The sequence below is a fragment of the Crocodylus siamensis genome, chromosome 5 (assembly GCF_052110815.1).
Source record: "Crocodylus siamensis isolate JL-2025a chromosome 5, ASM5211081v1, whole genome shotgun sequence".
In the NCBI taxonomy this organism is placed as follows: Eukaryota; Metazoa; Chordata; order Crocodylia; family Crocodylidae; genus Crocodylus; species Crocodylus siamensis.
In genome coordinates this window covers 44144756-44162936 of record NC_143399.1, presented here as the reverse complement: position 1 = coordinate 44162936, position 18181 = coordinate 44144756, and the positions used below count along the sequence as shown (strand labels likewise).

Sequence of the window (18181 nt, the reverse complement as noted above, 5' to 3'; positions counted from 1 at the left end):
AATGGTTAAATAGGTTAGCTTTGATTGGATCCAGCCCGTGGCTGCCCCCATGGTGCTCTGTATGGGGCTGAGCCCCATGCACTTTGCCCAAGGCAGCCCATATTGCAGTCCTGCCAGTGCCCATCAGATGATCCCAGCTCTGGCCAGTGTACACAGCTTCCTGGGGTCTGCTCCCAATGTGGCTGCAGCCACCCAGGTGCTACTTGGCTCCCCCCACCACCTCTTTTTGCCCCTCCCATGCCACTCTGGGTTGTGGGGAAGCTACAGCTGAGCAGTTTCTGCTTCAGTGAGTGGGGCTCCGGCTCCCAACCACTTTCCACCCACTTGGTCCCCTGCAGGTAGTAGCTCGTGATGCCCAGCTGGTGGAGTTGGGTAGAAGGCAACCTGGAGCTGCAACTCCCCCTGCACTCCCCCTTCTCCTCCCCCCCACCCCTTGCAGTGCAGCAGGGACAGAAAGAAGAGCATCCACTGGAGGCAGGTTATAGGGGAGCCAAGCAGTACCTGGGCAGCTGTTGCCACACTGGGAGCAGCCCCACCAAGAAGCTATGTACACGGGCCAGGGGTGGGAAGGGGCAGGGCTTGGCCTCATGCAGAGTGCAGCAGTGGCAGTCGCAGACTACATGGGTGGGGGGGCACACTGTACCTGTCCTGTACCACCTAGGTAAGCTCTGCTGTACGTGCTGTCTGTACCCCCTTCCTCTTTCCTTCCTCCTCTTTCTCCTCCTGGCCAGCTCTGGGCACCAAGCATGTAGGGAGCCCCTGAAATGCACACAAACGCACGCACACACAATTTATAAAGTAAGATTTTATTTTGAGCTATTACACAATTGCCTCAAAAACACAAATCAAGATATTTTAATAAAATTAAAATATATCTATAATTTAACCAATTATAGATAAATTATAAATTATATCTTCTAAAAGATTTTGTATGACCCTTGACAGCTCACCAAAACTTGTTAAGTGACTCTCCAGCCAAAATAATTTCCCACCCGTGCTCTTCAGCATAGAGACCAAGAACAAACTCTGCTTTCAAGCAAATGTATGTATGTTGCATGTGGCAGTGCAGTTAGTTAAAATGCTTCTGGGGGTTCTTAGTACCTCTGTTCAAAATAGCTTAGTATACCCAAAAAAGCATAAGGCATTTAAGTTCCTCACTAATAAATTATGAAGTCCAGTTGTTTTTCTCTAAATAGGAGGCCAGCAGCTCACAGTATTTTCAAGGGGAATTATTGTGTGTATATATAGCAGCAGTTCAAAAAATCTTCCCTCCTCCCAAGGCCAGTAGAAATGTGAAGTCTAATTCTAGTACAAGTGAGCATAACAGATATTTCTAAATCTAGAGGTTATTCTTCTTTGTGCTTGATACACAGCCTGATCTTTTGTAGGTCACAGCAGGCTTTTATGCAGAGTGGTCTATCTCAGCCATCACCAGTAGTTCTGTCTGGCACAGCTTTGCACAACTTCCAAACAGTGCAGCACCAGGAACTTGCCAAGGCACAGTCGAGTCTTGCATTCCAGCAGACTTCCAACACTCAACCTATTCCCATCTTGTATGAACACCAGCTTGGTCAAGCTTCAGGACTAGGAGGCTCTCAGCTTATTGATACACACATCCTCCAGGTACGGAGCTTTATGATACTGGTCTTATTGGTGAAGACAATGCAAGACTGAACCAATGGTGGGGGGGAAGGTTCTGATGCTTTAGTATTGTAAAATGCAATCTGTTAAACGGTATACTGTCCAGACTTGCTTCTAACTAGTATGGGAACATCGGCAGATCCCAGATAGCCAGATGGGTTTTCTGAAATTGTATATGTGAAACAGAAGGCCTTCATAAAATCAGTGTTTACTTTTAGTTTGTTAGGCCCACCTCCGTAGTTGCTATGTGACATTGATGCAAGAGAACAGGGACTTTTAATGGTTCTTTCATAGAATCTTTTTCGCAGCATCGTTGTATCTGCCATTGTAACTGGTCTCCACATTCAGATGGGTCTCTAATTGTGTGTGTGGTATTTTGTTAGTTCTTACTGTATTCAGTATGCAGGAATATTCTGCTTTTGGATTTTAAGTAGAAGTAGAAACTTCACAAATTTGAAATTCTTAGATTTTCAATCTTTTTATGATGTAACAACTTAAGCAAGCTGACTTAAGCCAGAATAATATGCCGTTTTTTTTAAATCGTTTTTCTTAATTGTTTAGTGATGTGTTTTGTCAATTTCTCTCTTCTTAGGCCCGAGCTACTCTCACCCAGGCTTCAAATCTATATTCTGGACAAGTTCAACAGCCTGGTCAGAGCAATTTCTATAATACCGCTCAGTCTCCCAATGCTCTCCAGCAGGTAAACTATGGCATGGTAAATTTCCTAAATTGTATTTTCTTATTACAAGCATGCTATTGTTTATAACTGGTGTTATGAGCTATTTTTCTTGGGGCAGTTAAAGACATTTCTTTGTTGAATAAAATTGACCTATTATTAAGTCTTGCTCATTTTTTCAGTTACGTAGTTCTAACATCTTGCCCTTAATTGAAAATTAGCAAGACTTAACAATAGGTATGAGTTTGAATATAATTTATTTTTAATCTTAATTGCTTGGAACTCTGGTAGAGAAGTTTTCCTATACAGTTAAAGCTTTGAATGACAATAGGAGAAATAACATGCATAGTAGTAATTCCTGGGGAAGAGGAGCACCTTTTGTGTTTAGTGGGGGCGTGCATCAGAGAGAATAGCCCAGAGAAAGGCAAGCACATGAGACTGAGAACAGTCAAAACATCCTACTTACCAATGACACATCTCATTGTTTTGCTGAAACTTCAGACTGGTTATAGTTGTGGAGAGAAGTGTGCGCTCCAGTGTGTAAAGACTGGGAATGTGCCAGCAGTTGTCAGCAAACATAACAGTCTGTCTGGTTAATCCAGTGATCCTAGGACATTCCCAGATTTGAATGTTTTTACATAAAATGTCAGTGACCTAAATTAATAGGAATTATTTTTTAATTATAACTAGTTTGCTTTTTGCAAGCAAGCTAGTATGTTTGCAAATTAGATACTGATTTATGTTTTTAAAATGTTACATTTTGATATTTTAATGTTTTATTGAATTATCTTGACTGAATGTTAGAGCTGTCAAACAGTATGTATGAGGGGCACCAGTAAAATGGCATATTATAAATCCTATTGAAATAGTGCAAAATCCAGAATAGGGTAGAGAAGTAAAAATGAATACCTTCTCCAAATGGAAAATATTGGCATTGATTTGTTTTGTTTGCAACTTATTTGCATACTACTGGTAAAGGAGTTTAGGTCTGATGTGATCAGTGCTCTGCTGCTTGCAGCAAATCATTTCGTTAAGTGTAGCACTGGTTTACAGAGACTATTACACCATTCTTTGAAGGCCTCAGAACACAATATGGCAATTTTTCATGTCTGTATTAATGGGGAACAGACCATAAAATGTAAGCAATATAATAGCTGACTTTTCTACCTTTTTCAGATACTTACTGCTTTTAAATAGCTGTTTGTGCAACTGGTTATTAATCCCTATTAATAAAAAGTATGTCATAGGTGACATGACATCAATAGACAGTCCAGTTCTTTCATTCTAAAAATTCGTTGCCTTGAGCTTCTTGAAGAAGAATAAAATCTAGCTTTACCCAGTAGCCATTATGATTGTTTGAATATTTTGACTGCAAATTGTCATTTTGTATTTTTTTAGGATTAAAATTATCTTGTTTGTTTTTCCTGGGCTGAATTTTTAATTGACTTTTTTGTTCCTTTGGGAAGCTGTTTCAATGATATTACAGTTATTACCCAATATACAACTTAATGCTTTTTAACAGTTTCCTGAAATGAAAATACCCAAATACTTCAACTAATTCATTATGAAATCCCTCTATGTAATGAATTCTGAGACGAATTTAGCTGCATTTCTATGAGTATTGTCAATAGCTTTATTCCTTATTCAGGAGAATTATCGTCTTAAAATAATGAAACTTGTATGAATGTTACTGATATTTTCATATTTTTCCCCCAGGTAACTGTACCTTTACCAGGATCACAGCTTTCTTTGCCGAACTTTGGATCCACAGGGCAGCCTCTAATTGCTTTACCACAGTCACTACAGCCTCCACTGCAGCACACACCACCCCAGGCTCCAGCTCAAAATCTTAGTAGGCCTGCACAAGTAAGCCAGCCTTTCAGAGGATTAATCCCTGCGGGAACTCAGCACAGCATGATTGCTGCTACTGGAAAGGTATATTATTTAAATTTGTGCAACAATGAAAATGATTAATATATGCTACTTTCATAGTATCCGGAAGTGGTGAGCTTGCTGCAGGGGTTTTTTTGGAACTAAAGTCCTTGTCCTAATGATCTTAGAATGTAGCTTTACACATGGTATGACAAGGAAGGAAAGTAGCAAAAAGCAGGGGAATGGCAAAGATTCATCTCCACTCAAGGCATCCTTCTTCTGACAAGACTCTTGAGAAATCTGAACAACTCAGCTGATTTATTTCCTTTCCTTTGAGAGCTTCCTGGCCCACTTTAGATATAAATGGGGGATGCATTAACAAGGGCAAACAGGTCTTGGACACATGGTCACAACTGGAGGTACCACCCTGCTCTTCTCAGTGCCTGCCTCCCAACTCTCCTTTACCATCCCTTTTCAGGGACCTTTTTCATAATATCCCCTATTTGCATCCTAATCCCAAAGAGACATCCAGTAAATGAAATTCTATGAAATTAGGTGCCCTGCTGCACATTCCACAACCAGTCTCCTTCAGAGCCATCCTTCAAAGTCCTGCATGTTTAGAGTTCCATAGTTTAGAGGAGACTGAGTGTGGTAGGTGCACTCCACCCTTGTGACCCTTGCTGCAAAGCACAAGGAGCCAGTGGGCTTGTGTTGTTGCTCTCTAGTGGTGCTGCTTGCCAGAAAAATCTTCAAGCTTGGGCACATGAGATGCCTGTGTTATCTTTTGGATTCAACACCTATTACATGCTTACATGCCGTTAGGGCGGGGCAGGCAATTATTTCGCGCAAAGGGCTGCTTACTGAGTTTTGGCAAGCCATTGAGGACCACATGACAGGCAGCCAGGGACAGCTAAATATTGATTTTCTAAATTTTTTTTTTAGGGCCCCTGTGGGCCAGATAGAATGGCCTGGCAGGCCGCATTTTGTCCACCCCTGCATTAGGGGGACTGGACACTGATCAGGTACCCCCTTCAAATTTTGTATTTGTTCCCATCTGTGTCAACTGTGCAATATGCAAATGGATAAGACATTTTGCAGATCTCCAGTTACTGTAAGGTAACCTCTGTTATGCTAAATTTTAATTGTGGTTGAGAGGAGATTGACCAGTGAGACCAGTCTAGTCACAGCTTGAAAGCTTTATTAGGATACACATTAACAAAGACTTATTTGCATCAGTAAAGGCAGTGCTTATGTAGCCTTGATCCAGGGAAGAAATAAGTACACTGGCCAGGCTTCTGTTTCATTTGGGACTTGAGTTGGTTTGCTGAGCTCTGGATGGGACCAAATTTTGATATTCAAAAGTAGAAGTCCGCTCTAGCTATTTCAAGTATTTATAGATGGCTGGTTTTAGAAACTCTTAGAACAGGATTAAACTCGATTTCTTGTGAACACTGGAAGGTGTTAGTTATTTGGGATTTATATCCCTGTGAAAGCAAATGGAGTAACAAGTTTCACACTGCTCTGTTACTACTTCACCTTAGTTTACAGTCTGACGAGGCTGCTGTGTTTTTTGCAATTTATCTAAACATTCTAACAAAAACACAGCAAAATAAACAGTACATTTGACTACATAAAGTACTACTTGTAAGATGTTAAGGTAAACTTATAATATAATGTATATAGCCTATTTGACCCATGGTTCTTCCTCATCTTTGTGTTCTGTTTGATTATGTCTAGTTAAATATATGGATGGCTTCCTTTTCTTTGTGGACCGAGCCTTTTGCTGCATCTACAAAGGTTCATGCTGCAGTCCCTTGGCTATTATATGCCTATTATAGGGCCTACAGCCTCTTTTAAAAAATAAGTGAATAAATAAGCCTAGAGCAATCTGTATGGGAATAGGAGGTTCATGATTATGGTACTACACAACCTTACATCTTTTGTCTAGAAACTACAGTAGCAAATAAAAGATGGAAATATCTCAGATAGCAGTGGTCTTGATCCAGACTGTTTTCCAAGGCAGGGCCACAATTGGACCACAGGGATCCACTGTTCCCCTATGAATCTGGATATTCTACTGCTAAATGACATGTTACTTCTTGCTTCCATTATTTTGGCTATTGTATTGTGTCCTTATTTTTTTTAGAGTTAACGCTCTGTAACTGGATTATTTTGTGGAGCTCTTCATTTCTGCATAAATTAGAGCCGGACTGGAACATTGAGGCTCAACATTTGTTGGTCAGCTTCAGTCAGTGAGGGCTAAATAAAGTCATTTGCAGCCAAGAGTCGAGGTCCAAAAACCTGGAGGGATTCTGGACTTAATTTATTATATAAGACGCTAGAAATCTGAAAAGCTTGAAATCTCAGGGCAAAAAATAAGAGTTCCTTGTGGTAAAGGAATTGCTCTTGATGAGGGCCTTGGGTAGGAGGATCTCATTGTATTGAAAGTTCTTGTACTGATTTGTGGGGTTTTTTACTGCTGTTTTTCTTTCCAGTGGAGATATTTGGGTTAAACTATCAGCGCAAGATAGTTGATGGATATAATTTAACTTTGCCATTATGAAAATAGCATATGTAAACTGTTTATTTTCTTCAGATGTCAGAAATGGATCTGAAGGCCTTTGGAAGCGGCATTGATGTTAAACCAGGAACTCCTCCAGTTACTGGTAGAAGTACCACTCCAACCTCCAGTCCATTCCGGTAAATAAGCCATTTTAAACTCAGATTTCCTTTAAATTAGCGTATTGTGAAGCAGTATTTGTAGTTTGATAATGGATAAGTAGCCAGTTGCCAGTCCTTGTTCAACTACTTGATGCTTTTAGGGTCAGGTTACTGGGCTAGGTAGCCCACGGACTGATGTTGTATAGCAACTTCTTTCAGCTCTTTTGAAAGTGGTGAGAGTTAAGGGGCTAGCAGTGCTTCTAAATTACATCATTTAATTAGCAATCTTAACGTAAGAACAACATTGCTATATGCTATCAGTTAGGCCAAGTGAAGTATAACTCCCAAAACCAAAGAACCTCGACTCCAAAATCTTAAAATTGAATGTTTTAAGTGATATTAGACTGGAACTCTTAAAAATGAGTAATGGATGTAAAAACGGCTGATAGCAAAGACCTGCCTTAGGGTAGTGCTAGAGTAAGTTCTTCAAAGATGTTGCTTTGTTAGCTTCACTGAGAATAGTAACTGCCTATGCAGTGCATAAACTAAAGCACATGCAAGTCACATCTCAAAGAATGAGTATTATGGCAACATCTCTGAAATGTTAGTTTGTAAATATTCTGTGATTACAGTTCTTAAAACTTGGAAATAAATGCATACACAATTTGCCAGGCCTATTTGGCTGTAATAGGAAAGAGTTAAGAACTTTTCAGGGAAATGTATAAGTCAAATGTAATGTTGCTGATGCAAAATATTCTTTCTTGATGTGCCCACAGTATTGCTTGAGGGGTCAACCTTTTAATTAGGCAGAATAGGGTAGAGAACAAAGCATACAGACTATCGGTGCATATTAGAGGTGCCTGGAAATCAGAGAAAGGACTTTAGTTTGCATAGCTCTTAAAGACAGTTTAAGTATTTAATCGGGTGGAGATAGCTCTTTTCATTTCATACAAATCTGATATGTGACAATTTGGACTTCCACAATAGTTGGTAGAATTTTCGGATTCCTTTGATATCCAGGAGATGAAGATTGCAGTCATTTTCAGACCACACCTCACCATTACTCCAGAGGAGGCAGAGATTTGGGTTTTCCAAAGTCTGCTTTTTCAATTAATGGGCCTTTAAATAGGTCATGTTGTAACCCAGCCAGATTGCACCTGGAGTGAGAAGAGCGTGTTTTCAGAAACTCTAAGAAGGCAATGACTTCTGCAGGCCCTAAAGTCAGAAATGGATGCAGAAATAGAGCTAGAAAGTTCTGAAGATTTCAGTGGACTATAAAGTGCACTTGAGGACTACAAATCATAGTTGAGATTCATTTTTGGACAGTGTTCACTACATTTCACCTGCAGCTGCACTTGATATTTTGTGACTCTATGCTGTTTCTCCATGAACTGTTTTGTTTGACTATAATTTTCACCATGCATGCAATGGAGGGACACATCCAAAGTATTTTCATACTGACATGTTTGGTGTATTGGAAGCAAGCATATCTTAGTCATAGATGTTTTTGTTCAGATACGCTAATGTAAGCGGTGTTGTTGCAGTTGCATGCTGGGGCTTGGGGGTCTGAACTTATGGCTTGATGTCTGTGCCCTGGTTCTGAATGAAGCCAGTTAATCCTGCAGTGCCTTTTTAATATCCAACTCCTTGGGTTGCTTTAGATTTCAAATCATCCCAAATTTTGTTGCATAATGTAGTTTAAAAAGTGTTTTCAATGTCAGCAGGTTGCTAAATTGCTTGCCATCAATTTGCTAGGCAGATAGTTGACCTTTTTTTGTTTTTCATCATAACTTCCAAAATCTCTTTAGTTTCATTTGTGCAGGTTAGATTTCTACTGCATTATACTGACTGTGTTTAGGTGCTTGTGTACAGAATCAGTTGTATTTGGCCCTAGTAAGAGGGAATTTTGGAGGAAAGTTTCTGGAAACATTTCTACTTTTCCTCATTTTCATATCTCTGTAAGAAATGTAACTGCTTTTCTTCAAAAATAAAAAGTTGTGATTTATAGTACATGCATTGCTTGTATCTTTGTGAAATTATCTACTTCTGTGAAAGACTGCAGTTGTGAAACAGAACTTTCACTGAGATCACTGAATGTTGAGCCTGCTTCAGGACTATGGAAATAAATATGGATGTATGGTTAAATACTCAGTTGGAAAATGGTGAAGTCTGCATTCTCACACAGCTTTGCTCTCCCCCTTGTGGATACATTATGGTTTTTGAAATGCAGTATCTCCAGAAACTTTTAATACAAACTAAGTACACATGTTCAGTATTTGGTAATAGTTTATTCTCTCACGCTTGCTTAACTTACTGTTTAGCAGTTCACATGTATCCTCAGATTCTAGAAGGAAAGTTAATGTGTACTATCCTGTGCCTATAGGAGTGTGTGCTTATCAAAAGATGCTGGACATTGAAGGCTTGAAGTTAACTCTAATTTTGGCACTTCTTGACTTTAGAAATGAAGATCATCCAATCAATGGTCTAACTACTCTTCAGATATGTCCTTTTAATTACAAGTATATATACATATTTGCAATTGCTGTACTTAGCAGAAGAGCAAAAATAAAAATGTCTTTTCAGCAAACTATAAACCTCTTCAGTTATACTGACAGTACAACATACAAATTACCTAAACTGAGCAGTTTCTTCCACTCTGACAATTTTCATTGAAGATGTGGCTTATTAAAATTAAGTTGAACATCCCTTTAATGATACAACTTTTGTGTTCCGTTAGTACAGTTGTTGTGATTTCATTGGGAGAAGATTTTGTCGGGGGTGGGGAGGTGGAAAAGAAAAAAAAAAAAAGGAAGTTCTGTCTCCAAAGTTGGTGTTTTGCTCAGTTGCAAAAAAAAGGCAACATGTAAATTGAACAATTGAGACATTCCCTCTCCCAGACGTATTAGAAAGCCCACGAGAGCATGTGTATTTTTTTTTGCACACTAACAGATCCCTCAGCTGCTTCAAAAGCCTCTCCCCCATAATTTCTGTGCAGCTAGACTGAAAGACTTGAGATTTGTGAGCATTCATCCTAGTTCAAACTGAAAACTACAAATATGAACTGGTTTTAAGCTAACAAAACTGTGTGCGTTTTGCCTGGTTGCGCACACATTTGCTTTAAATCAGTGTTCGTTAACACCTTATAAGAAATGCATCCAACATGCACGGTACATGAAACTTAGAGCCATTAGAATCCCATTTCCTCCAGAATAAAGCTATATAGTATTCCTAAATGCAGGCTCTGCATGCCAAAACTCAGCTTTCGGGTATCATCTGTTTTGGTTCTATGGCAATTCAAAATGTTCCAACATTTTACAGTCTTGGGCCAAGTTTACTAACCCTCAAACTGGAAGAAATTCCTGGCAAAGACCAGTCCTGGAAAACTTCATCCTGAAAACAACTTCCAGAAAGCCATGAGCAAGGGAAGTGGGGATGAAAATAGATATAATTATACAAGTTAACTACTCCTGTGGTGTGCTTAGCGCACTGATTCACAACCCTTTTTTTTTTTTTTTTTTTTTTTTTAGACTCAAGCTATCCCTTGTTGGACTCAAGTTATTCCTCCATAATTTTGGTAAATTTGAATGGCTCCCCATTTCAAAAATGAATTTATTTATTATAGTGCTTACCCCGCTGCCGGGGGGCCAGGCAGCAGCCAATCAGGGAGGCAAGGCAGGGAGAGCTGAAGTCTGCCCTTTATTTTCTTATCTCTCTTCACACCTCACTTCCTGCAAGGATCACTGACTTGTCAGTTGTCACAGATTCCTGTGCTGGGAAATGTACAAGCTGAGTGAGAAGTAATAAAAAGGAAATGAAAAGTGGATGGAGTCAGGAGTGATCGACATGCTCTTTCTTCACTCTGGCATCAGTAGTATAAACTTCACTCTTTCTCTGTGGAATTACCATAACCTGGCTTCATTTGCCTTGGCAGTCCAACAGTAGCATCTCTAATATCTGAAGACTGGTTTTTTTTGAGTTAGATTTCCAGCTAGAAAGGCATCATGACAAAAGCATCCACATGGTGGTAGCAGTGTGCTGATTCTAATTGTTGCTTTCTTTTCAAGGGCCAGTTCTACAAGTCCTAACAACCAGTCCAATAAAATGAACAGCATTGTCTACCAGAAGCAGTTTCAGTCGGCAGCTGCTGCAGTGAGAATGACACAGCCATTTCCTCCACAATTCGCACCCCAGGTGGGCAACTGGTGGCTTCCTAGAAGAAAACTTGCTGATTTTTCTAAATTTAATCCCACAACATTTTAAGGCTCATGGGCCCTGTTATTTATGAGGGGTTACAAGTACAGTTCTGAAACTCAGTGAAGAACGTTTTTAATCAAGCAAATGATTTCATATGAGGCACAATTTTTGTCTAAATTTTAACTGTTAATGAAGGTTTTCTGGTTTGTCATGCATTTTAATTTTCAGTAATTTCTATCCACCTGAAATCAAAGAAGTTAATAGTCCTAGTTTGCATTGATCTAATACAGACATTTGTTCTGCAGGCTTCCCCACAGGGCTTTTAAAGCACCTAACTGCGGTACAAACTTAGGAGCAAAGGCGGGGGGCGCAAACAGCTCAGTGTCTCTGAAGGGTCCCAGTGCATATTTAAGATGACTTTAAAAAAACAAACAAACAACAAACAGATTCGTAGGCTCTTCTTGGAAATGTAGTTGTAAAAGGATCCATTGTACACGTGAATAATTGCAGCAACCATCTTTAAAAGGTACAACAGCCAGGTTATAACTGGACGTGGTTGAGCTTCTAGATAAATAGATATTGCGAATAAAAACATAAGATATGTCTGCATAGATTTGGAGTATTTGGCTTAAGGATTCATTTTGATTTTTGGATTGATAAATGAGTTAACTTTATGCTAGTATCTGTAAGAAGCCCATTTTACTAGTGATGTCTTTAGTTTTCAGCTTGCTAAAAGTGGTTGAACACCTTTTTTTCCCCCCCCATTTTATGTCATTTAGAGTTTTCAGTTGTTGGAGCAACTCTTTTTCTGGAATCCAAACATGGCCTATCACAAAGAGAAATCCAGCTACATTCTTGACGTTAGTATAATTTTCTAGTAGGCACAATTCCTCTTCCTCCACTCCTCGAATGAGAAGCCAACATGCAATCTAGTTGGCAATTTTCTAATGGCTAAATGTCTTCTTTTGTTGTTTTTCCCCAACTTAGATTTCCTCTCAGCCTAACCTGATCCCTCCATTGGTAAGAGCCCCACATACTAACACCTTCCCAGCACCTGTTCAGAGGCCACCCATGGCACTGGCTAGTCAGGTGCCACCTCAGATGACCACAGGCCTTATTAGCCACCCTCGTTTACAGCATGTGGCCAGAGGTCCTTGTGGATCGCTCTCTGGAGTCAGAGGCAATCAGGCCCAGGCTGGGATGAAGGCTGAACAAAATGTGAAGGTTAGTATTTTGAACAGCCATGCTGTTAACAACTGTTCAGTCTTGACAGCTCGCAGGGCAGGAAGGCAAGAATTTCTATGAATCATGTCTTAAGATGCCTCTGGATCTTTAACCAGATATTTTAATGTCTAAACAAAGACCACATCTAACAGCGCCCCTTACCCCCTCCCAGTAGCACTTTTTTTTAGGAATTACAACTATAGTAATTGACAGCAAGCTCTAATGTGGTTGGGGGCGGGGTTTGTGGCCAGTGGTCATCACTTGAAAGAAATCTCAGATTTTTAATATTAGGAGACTGCATTTTTGGATGAGATAAAACCCAAGATCCTGAATAGCTGTGATTACCGAAGATACCGCATAACTTTCAGAGTAGCACTGAGCCCCAAACGTACTGGCCAGTTTCTAAGTTCAGTCCTGGCTAGTTTTCCCTGTAACTTTAACAGCACTTCTCTCGTCCTGTTATAAACTGTTACACAGCTGACACATTTCATGCAAAAGGTTGTTGCTATTCCAATAGTACATGGTGTGAACTATGTACATAACTTGTAAAGCACTTTGGGACCCTTCAAGCTGAGGCAACTGTGGTGGCTTTGGGAGCCTGTGTCGGAACACCATAAGCTTGTACTGTAATAAATTGTGCTCATCTGCCAATATTTTGCATAACTGATTACCCAGCTCCTTAGAGTTCAGGTTAAAGGAACTCTTGCTAATTATTTGTCATTCCATGTCAAATACCTCGGGGTATAGAAGCAAGGTAGAAAAGGTTGGTTGGTTTGTAAGCAATTAGGCTTTGTGGAAAATGTTTCAGAATTTCAGTCCTTCACTTAAATCTTTGTTTGTCAATTCAGCTAGGACTACAAATTAGCTGTAAACCTAACACACAAGGGTGAACAGTATGTTGGTGTGACCTTGAATCAGGATTGTCACACATGAAATTTCCCTTTAAGACAGCAAACACATTGTTTAATCTTATTTTCTGTACCTCCTCCTGTGTTTTTCAAACAATTTCAGAAATAACTTATTACGTGTGAACAAAACATTTGAACTGTATGGGCTGCTGATGTTGGCCTTGGGTCTGCAGAAGGATTCCAGGTTCCCACATTATTGTGCTGAAAGCAGTCTTATCACTGCTCAGGCACAATCTAGTGATGGCAACAAGGAACTAAGACTTCTGATTGTTATTCCTGCTCTAACATATCTGTAAAGTGGATAAAATGTCCACTTTGGGAAAACAGTGCTTCTAAATATTGTGGCAATGCCTGTCACGAAGATGGGGTGGGTAGAATAGAGGCTTTAGCTGCAGTGGGACAGTATAACTGTATTGGTATGTTGAGTTCCTAAAATTTTTCCTCTGTTGCGGTGTGGCCAGCTTCCAGTGTTTTTTTGCTTTTCTTATATAACCCTGCACAAAACCAGTCAAGATGATACAGTGGCAGAATTATTGCTAGTATTGATGGAGCTTATGCAACAAGTATAAGAATGTTGAATCCCAGTGTCATCAAGGCAGAGGGGTTGTGTACTCAACACTTGCATCAAGGGTGTACTCAACACTCCTGTCACATTGCCGCCCCTCCCACAGGCATTGCAGACGCCATGGGACAGGGAGGCAGGTTCTGCACAGCCTGTTATGCCCCCAGCCCATGGGGGTTTGGCAGTGCAGGCCGTGGGGGCTCGGAGAAACCAGAAGTGCCACGGTGGGCACTTCTGGTTTCACTTTCTTACAAGCCAGCATGGTGGTTATTTGAGCATGCCAGCTTGTAAGATGCCAGTTAACAGAACGTTTACTGTATTTGAACAGTTTACTGTATTTGAACTAGAGGAAAGCAGTGTTTTGTGTTTTACAAGTTCCTTAAAAATAATAGGGATGAGCATGGCCATGAAGCATGTGCCCTGGACCAGTCTGCAGAACTATGCACAGCAAATTTGTGTGTTTCCCTCACTACTACCATACAGTGGGGAGAGGGAGTTGACTCCAGGAGACCCTGGGGTCAAAAAAAACCCACGTGAAAAAAGGTGGGGCAGTGCACATGGCTGCAATGCATGTCACCTAAAACTGGAGCCTGGCCTACTGGAGCCACACTCCAGCTCCCAGCCAAGCTCCCAGCTGCAGAAGTGCCATGGCTGTAGTTTCCCTGCCCCCCATTACCCCAAGTAAGACTGCTGGGGCCAGCAACTGTGGGCCAGCCTTCCCTACCCTATCCAGAGTAACCTGCTGCATGCCAGAGGGTGCATTGTACAGGTATTCCCCAGGGACAAGTAGCACGAGATGTGCTGCTGCTGCTTGTCCTCAGGGGAACCAGTGTCCGTGCTCATCTGGACGTGGCCATAGAGTTTAATCCAGATATTAATGGGATCTGAGTCAGAGTGTTCAGAATTAGCCCCCAGAAGGGGAAAGGAATTCTGAAATAGTGGCAGGAAATGTATGGGAGGATTAGGCTTAACAGTCTATTTTTAATGAGAAGAACTGTCAGGCATGGGAGTACCTGCAGAAGATACTAAAAGCATAGCAAGATCTTCCCCTTTTGGAAAAGCCAGACCTGTAAACTTGATCATGCAATTTTTTTTAAAAAAAAGGAGAGAGAGAGAGAACCTACAAAGAAAAAGTGGTTTTATCCCAATTCTTTCTTGTTTTGTTTTTTGTTTTTGTTTTTTTTTTGTTTTGTCTTTTTGTTTTGGTTTTCTTTTGTTTTTAAAGGCAAAGCAGAGAGCAGAGGTTCTCCAGTCCACACAGCGATTCTTCTCCGAGCAGCAACAACCAAGCAAACCAATAGGGGGCAAAATGCAGAAAGTGGATGAAAATGGAAGCAAACCTACAGAACCAATGGCAGACTCCTCTGGGGTCTGTCAGGAGAAAGTGGAAGAGAAACCCACCCCTGCACCTCCTGCAACAACCAAACCTGTTAGAACTGGACCAATCAAACCTCAGGCAATCAAGACAGAAGAAACAAAATCTTAAAATCTGCGTGGTTGTGGGGAACAGGGGATAAGACCAGCAGCATGACCCTGTAGCTCAGAGGACAAGAGAGGTAGAAGCTATTGGCACTGAGACATAAGTGGCTGCATGTCCAGTAAAGCTTTTAGGCTCCTTGGGCTTGCAGCTTTTCTTAACAGCATGAAGTCTGGTTTTGGTAAGGTGTGCATGTGTATATACACATGCACGTATGTGTATATAGGCATGTGCATCTATGTTATCCAAAATGCATAAGCACAGCAGCAAAGTAAGTGGCCAAAAAGCCATGTTCCTAGCTGACAAAATGAATACTCTGTTCAGGCTCTGTTCTTTGGCTACTTATTTTTAAGCTGTGTGTATCGGAACATACAGGTCAGAAGTGCTGGACAGAGTAATGTGTGTTCATTTTTGTTTTTGTTTTTTTAGTGACTGAAGAGGCTGCTCTTGAATAATAAAAAAACAGAAAGTAAAAAATTAGCAAGTTGGAATAGCTTACCCTTTACAATTGATGGTATCTGTTGGATGCCAATGGCAACATTGAGGTTTTATCAAATTCCCCTTCAAGGGCAGTTTTTGGTGGCTACTGCTTCAGTTTTGCGTGATGCTGTATTTAGATCACAGCATATAAGTGTTCCTTGGCACACGGGTTATTTATTCTCTGTGCCCACACACACGCGCACACACCCCCTAGTTGTTCACCCCTTGGATTTACAGGCTAATTGCATTAATAGTTAAATGAGCTCTGTTCAGCTATCTTTATCTGAAGCCCGTGATCTTTAAACGGTTTCCAGCTTATGTCTGTATAGAGTAATGAGCACTTAGAACTGTGCCACTAGATTAAAGAAAAACCTTATGACATTAAAGAGAACTTTATCTAAAAAGGTGCGTTCTTATATCAGAGCTTTATCGCGCCTCCTTCTTGCCCACTGTGTGCTGGAAAGTAGAATCAAAGTCAAATAATGCCTTTTTAATTGTATCTCTAGTATTATAGCTGTAGGACAGTACTGTATGATACTTCTGTGAATGTAAGATATCCTGTACCTGCTTATGATATGTAGTAGTGACTGTGCTATACCAGAGCTGTTTTTAATAATGTTATTCTAGAGGGGTTTTTTCCCCAGACAATGATTGAGAAGTTTAAAGCACCAGGTACCCCATCAGTAGCAGAATTTGCTGTTTTTGTTTTGTTTAGTTTGTTTGTTTTTTCTGGGATTTTTTTTATTACCTTTTTTGGAGGGAAGAGTGAACTGAAAGTGTAATGTGTATAATTTTGTTCAGATGACTGCAGAAGGCTGGAAAGGCTGTTGCTGCTATTGATGCCTAGTGAATTGCTCTTGGTTATCTTTTTATATAAATATATATATAATTTGAATTTTTGGAAACTTTAGCTGTGATGTCAACTTTGGAAAAAAGTATCCCACTTGTACTGTGAGTTGGCATTGTACAGAAATTAACAGCCATATTGGTCTAGAAATGTTAAACTTAATTTTTTTTCCATTTGTACAGGGGTAACGCACTGTATTAAATATGTAAGGTCTTATTTACATGGGTTTGATTACAAAAACTAATAAAGTATTCTCTAAATAAAGTATCTTTTTAGTTTCATTAGCCTAAACTATAGGCAAAAAGATGTGTGAAGTATCCAAATGTCACATTTGTCACATGAAGGACATACATTTTAGTTTTGAGAAGACATTTTTAAATAGCAGCTGAACATGTTAAAGCAGTTGAAACAAGTTTGCCTCTCTTGCAGTCCATCTTGCTAGGAAGACTAGCAAGTATGGCAGCATACCAGCTTGGCTTAGCCGGGAACTGTTCAGTAAACTAAATTGCAAAAAGGAAGCTTATAAGAAGTGGAAACTTGGACAGATAAATAACTAGAGAAGAATATAAGAGCATTGCTCAGGCATGCAGGGATGAAGTCAGGAAGACCAAAGCATAATTGGATTTGCAGCTAGCAAATGTTTTTCAACAAGAAGCATTTCTACAAGTATGTCAGTAGCAAGAGGAGGATCAGGGAAAGTGTGGGTCCTGTACTGAGGGGGTGGCAACGTTGTAACAGGATGCAGAAAAGGCTGAAGTCCTCAGTGCCTCTTTTTGTCTCAGTCTTCACAGGCAAGGTCAGCTTCCAGACTACTGCACCAGCAGCACAGTTTAGGGAGGAGGTGAGCAGCCCTCAGTGGTGAAAGAACGTGTTGGGGACCATTTAAAAAAGCTGGACTTGTACAAGTCCATGGGGCTGGATGGGATGCACCCAAAGGTGATTGCAGAGCCATTGGCCATCTTTGAAAATTCATGGTGATCAGGAGCAGTCCTGGATGATTGGAAAAGGGCAATTCTAGTGCTCTTTCTAAGAGAGGAAAGGAGGAGGATCCAGGGAACTACAGACCAGTCAGCCTCACTTCAGTCCCTGGAAAAATCATGGAGCAGGTCCTCAAGGAATCCATTTCTAAGCACTTGGAGGAGAAAAGGGCAATTAGGAAGAGTCAGCATGGATTCACCAGGGTAAAATCATGCCTGACCAACCCAGTTGCCTTTTATGACAAAACGACTGGCTCTCTGGATGCAGGGAAACCAATGGGTATGGTGTACCTTGATTTTTAGCAAGGCTTTGGATACGGTCTCCCACAACATTCTCTCAGGCAAGTTAAGGAAGTATGGGCTGGATGAATAGACTGTAAGGTGGATAGAGAACTGGTTGGAGAAGTGGGCTCTATGGCTTGATGTCTAGTTGGCAGCCAGTATCAAGCGGAGTGCCCCATGGGGTTGATCCTGGGGCTGTTTCTGTTCCATGTCTTCATCAACGACCTGGAAGATGGCATAAAGTGCACCCTCAGTGAGTTTGCAGATGACACCCAAGTTGAGGTGTAGTAGATGCACTGGAGGGTAAGGCTATGATTTGGTGTGACCTAGGTAAATTGGAGGATTGGGCCAAAAGAAATATCATGAGGTTCAATTAGGAC

At 40.6% G+C, this 18181-nt stretch overlaps 1 protein-coding gene across 16 annotated transcripts in view; it reads left to right on the top strand.

Moving 5' to 3' along the window:
* The window catches only part of PRRC2C (proline rich coiled-coil 2C), a 105682-nt gene extending 88880 nt beyond the window's left edge, over positions 1-16802 (top strand). For 6 of the 16 annotated variants that reach the window (XM_090050121.1, XM_090050124.1, XM_090050123.1 and 3 more), the window contains 8 exons: positions 1389-1623; positions 2234-2356; positions 4034-4252; positions 6786-6889; positions 10915-11041; positions 11824-11904; positions 12032-12268; positions 14964-16802. In XM_090050121.1, coding sequence (XP_089906247.1) covers positions 1389-1623; positions 2234-2356; positions 4034-4252; positions 6786-6889; positions 10915-11041; positions 11824-11904; positions 12032-12268; positions 14964-15224 — 1387 coding nt within the window. In that variant the 3' untranslated portion in view covers positions 15225-16802. Of the gene's footprint in view, positions 1-1388; positions 1624-2233; positions 2357-4033; positions 4253-6785; positions 6890-7837; positions 8859-10914; positions 11042-11823; positions 11905-12031; positions 12269-14963 lie in introns of those variants that run through there. The other 10 variants (XM_090050122.1, XM_090050120.1, XM_090050127.1 and 7 more) reach the window with 7 other exon arrangements.
* The last annotated feature ends 1379 nt before the right edge of the window (positions 16803-18181 follow it).